The sequence below is a fragment of the Eimeria necatrix genome, genomic scaffold, assembly GCF_000499385.1.
Source record: "Eimeria necatrix Houghton genomic scaffold, Enh_scaff51, whole genome shotgun sequence".
In the NCBI taxonomy this organism is placed as follows: Eukaryota; Apicomplexa; class Conoidasida; order Eucoccidiorida; family Eimeriidae; genus Eimeria; species Eimeria necatrix.
The window spans coordinates 130142-132641 of record NW_013651673.1 but is presented as its reverse complement, the minus strand read 5'-3'; the positions used below and the strand labels follow the sequence as shown (position 1 = coordinate 132641).

The following is a 2500-nucleotide window of genomic DNA, read 5'->3' as shown; positions in this document are numbered from 1 at the left end:
CCCCCCTCCAACTGTTGCTTTTTGCTTTTTTCTTCATTACTGTTTTCTTTAAATGACTCTTTTTCTTCTTTCTGCATCAGTTCCATTCTTGCATTCGAAAAAGCCCTTGCTGGGGCCCAAGGGGGCCCCCATGAGGGGCCCCCTGGGGGGCCCCCTGGGGGGCCCCCTGGGGGGCCCCCTGGGGGGCCCCCTGGGGGCCCCCTGGGGGGCCCCCCTAGGGACAAGGGGGGCCCCAGCAAAGCCGGCCTGTAGGCAGCACTGCTGGCAGCCGCGGGGGCGTAGGATCCGTGGGGGCCCCCTGGGGGGCCCTTCGGGGGCCCCCCTGAGGAGCCCCCACGGGGGCCCCCGGGGGGGCCCCCACGTGGAACCCCTTGGGGGCCCCTGTAGGAGGGGCCCCCGTGAGGGGGGCCCCTGGGGGGGCCCCCCAGAAAGGGTACAGCGAGCCCGCGGCTTCTGCGAAGCGCCATGGAGGGGGGGGCCCCCGGGGGCCCCTAGGTGTTTGGGGTGTATATACAGCTCGGCGAGCTCCGGGAGCGTTTCAAATGGATAAAGCAGCAATTAAAAGTAAATTAAAATAAATATTTTGAAAATTAAAACTAAAACTATTCGAGCTCACGTGTTCACTACAGCGGGGCCCCCAGGGGCCCCCCATGGGGCCCCTAGTGGGTACCAGGAACCCGGGGGGCCCCCCAGGGGGCCCCCAGGGGCCCCCTTGCAAAATGAAGACTGTTTGTTTGTTTGTTGCGGAAAATTAGTTCTTTTTTAATTGAAATTGAGGGTTTTGTTTTGTGCTGTGCTTAAGATGTTGGGGGTTGGGTCTTAGGCTAGGGTTTAGGGTTTAGAGCGAGGGTTTAGGGTTTAGGGTTTAGGGTTTGGAGCGCCTCTATCGCGGGAGAAAACAGTAAAATAATCAAGTGCGAGAAAATCTCTTAAATATAAATTCAAGTTTCTTCTTAACTACAGAAAATATTCTTCGTTTAGTAAATTAACTTTGAATAAATATAAATAAAGAAACCCCCGGGGCTCCACTATAGCCCGAGGGGCCTCAGGGGGCCCCCAGGGGGCCCCCTGGGGGCCCCCAGGGGGCCCCCTGGGGGTCCACGGGGGCCCCCAGCGGGGGCCCCCGTGGACCCCACAAGCAGCAGCAGCGGGCCCCCCGGGGCCCCCGCTGGGGGCCCCACCTGCTGTTTGGGGGCCCCAAGAGGCCCCACAAGGGGCCCCACAAGGGGGCCCCACAAGGGGCCCCACAAGGAGCCCCACAAGGGGCCCCACAAGGGGCCCCACAGGGGCCCCAGTAAGGGGCCCCAAAGGGGGCCTCCCCAAGGAAGTCTCCCCAAGGAGGCTCCCCAGGGGGGCCCCCCCAAGGGGGCCCCCCAACGGGGCCCTCCAAGGGGCCCCCCCCAAAGGGGGGCCCCCAAGGACCCTAAGGACCCTAGGGGCCCCTTAACCTGATGTTAAGGGCCTTGGGGCCCCCAGAGGGGCCCTTGGGACCCTCAAGAGGCCCCAGAGGGCCGCTGGGGGCCCCCCGGGTCCCCCAGGGGGCCCCCAGAGGGGCCCCCAGGGGGGCCCCCTGGGGGCCCCTAGGGGGGCCCCCTGGGGGACCCCCTGGGGGCCTTTTTATGAAGACTAGGGATTGTCTCTGCTGCTGCTGCTGCCCTCAGAGTTGCCAGAGAGAGAAGTTATGTTGGTGCTGTCAGAGCCGGAGTCCTCTGCAGCAGCAGCAGCAGCAGCAGCAACAGCAGCAGCAACAGCAGCAGCAGCAACAGCAGCAGCAGCAGCAGCAGCAGCAGCAGATGAATAAAAAGCTGTTTTAATGCAGCACTGGATGAATTCGCTGACGCTGTTGTTTGTGTTTGTACAAATGCGACAATTAGTTCATTGCTGCAATTCAATGATTTAATTCTTTTTAAATAATTAATTTAATTTAATTTAATTTAATTTAATTTAATTTAATTTAATTTAATTTATTTCAAATTAATTCATTTTAATTTATTTATTTTCAAACTCTTGCCATAAGTCCAATCCCCCTCTGCCATTTCGGAGCCTTCGCTGGAGTAGTTCGAGTCTTCATCGGACGACTGCAAGCACAAACCCTAAACCCTAAACCCTAAACCCTAAACCCTAAACCCTAAACCCTGCCCCCAACATCTCCCCCTCTGCGCCAGCAGAAGGGCGTTGCCACTACATCAACTGCTTCTGCACAACCTCTCCCCCGCTCCTGCTGCTGCTGCTGCTGCCGCTACCGCTGCTGCTGCTGCTGCTGCTGCTGCTGCTGCTGCTGCTGCTGCTGCAGCACAACAACCCCACCCCTCCTTCTGCGTCTTCCTCCAGCAAATCCCCCAGTCTTCTGAAAGCCAGCGGCAGCAAATCAGCAGCTAAAAAGGGAACAACAACTCCGTCCAAAGTGCGGACCCACAAAGAGCCCCCGCAATTCTGCAGCGCAGCAGCAGCAGCAGCAGCAGCAGCAGCAGCAGCAGCAGCAGCAGCAGCAGCAGCAGCA

The 2500-nt window shown here is 59.2% G+C and overlaps 2 protein-coding genes across 2 annotated transcripts in view; both read right to left on the bottom strand.

Annotated features, from left to right (window-relative positions):
* ENH_00060600 (hypothetical protein, conserved) overlaps positions 1 to 86 on the bottom strand; it is a gene marked incomplete at both ends in the record, with an annotated part of 3965 nt that extends 3879 nt beyond the window's left edge. Inside the window, one exon of the mRNA XM_013577111.1 lies at positions 1 to 86. This exon is cut by the window's left edge and continues 2034 nt beyond it. Coding sequence (XP_013432565.1) covers positions 1 to 86 — 86 coding nt within the window.
* Positions 87 to 1626: 1540 nt separating this feature from the next.
* The window catches only part of ENH_00060590 (hypothetical protein, conserved), a gene marked incomplete at both ends in the record, with an annotated part of 7316 nt that continues 6442 nt past the window's right edge, over positions 1627 to 2500 (bottom strand). The window contains 3 exons of the mRNA XM_013577110.1: positions 1627 to 1709; positions 2006 to 2078; positions 2308 to 2433. Coding sequence (XP_013432564.1) covers positions 1627 to 1709; positions 2006 to 2078; positions 2308 to 2433 — 282 coding nt within the window. The remainder of the gene's footprint in view (positions 1710 to 2005; positions 2079 to 2307; positions 2434 to 2500) is intronic.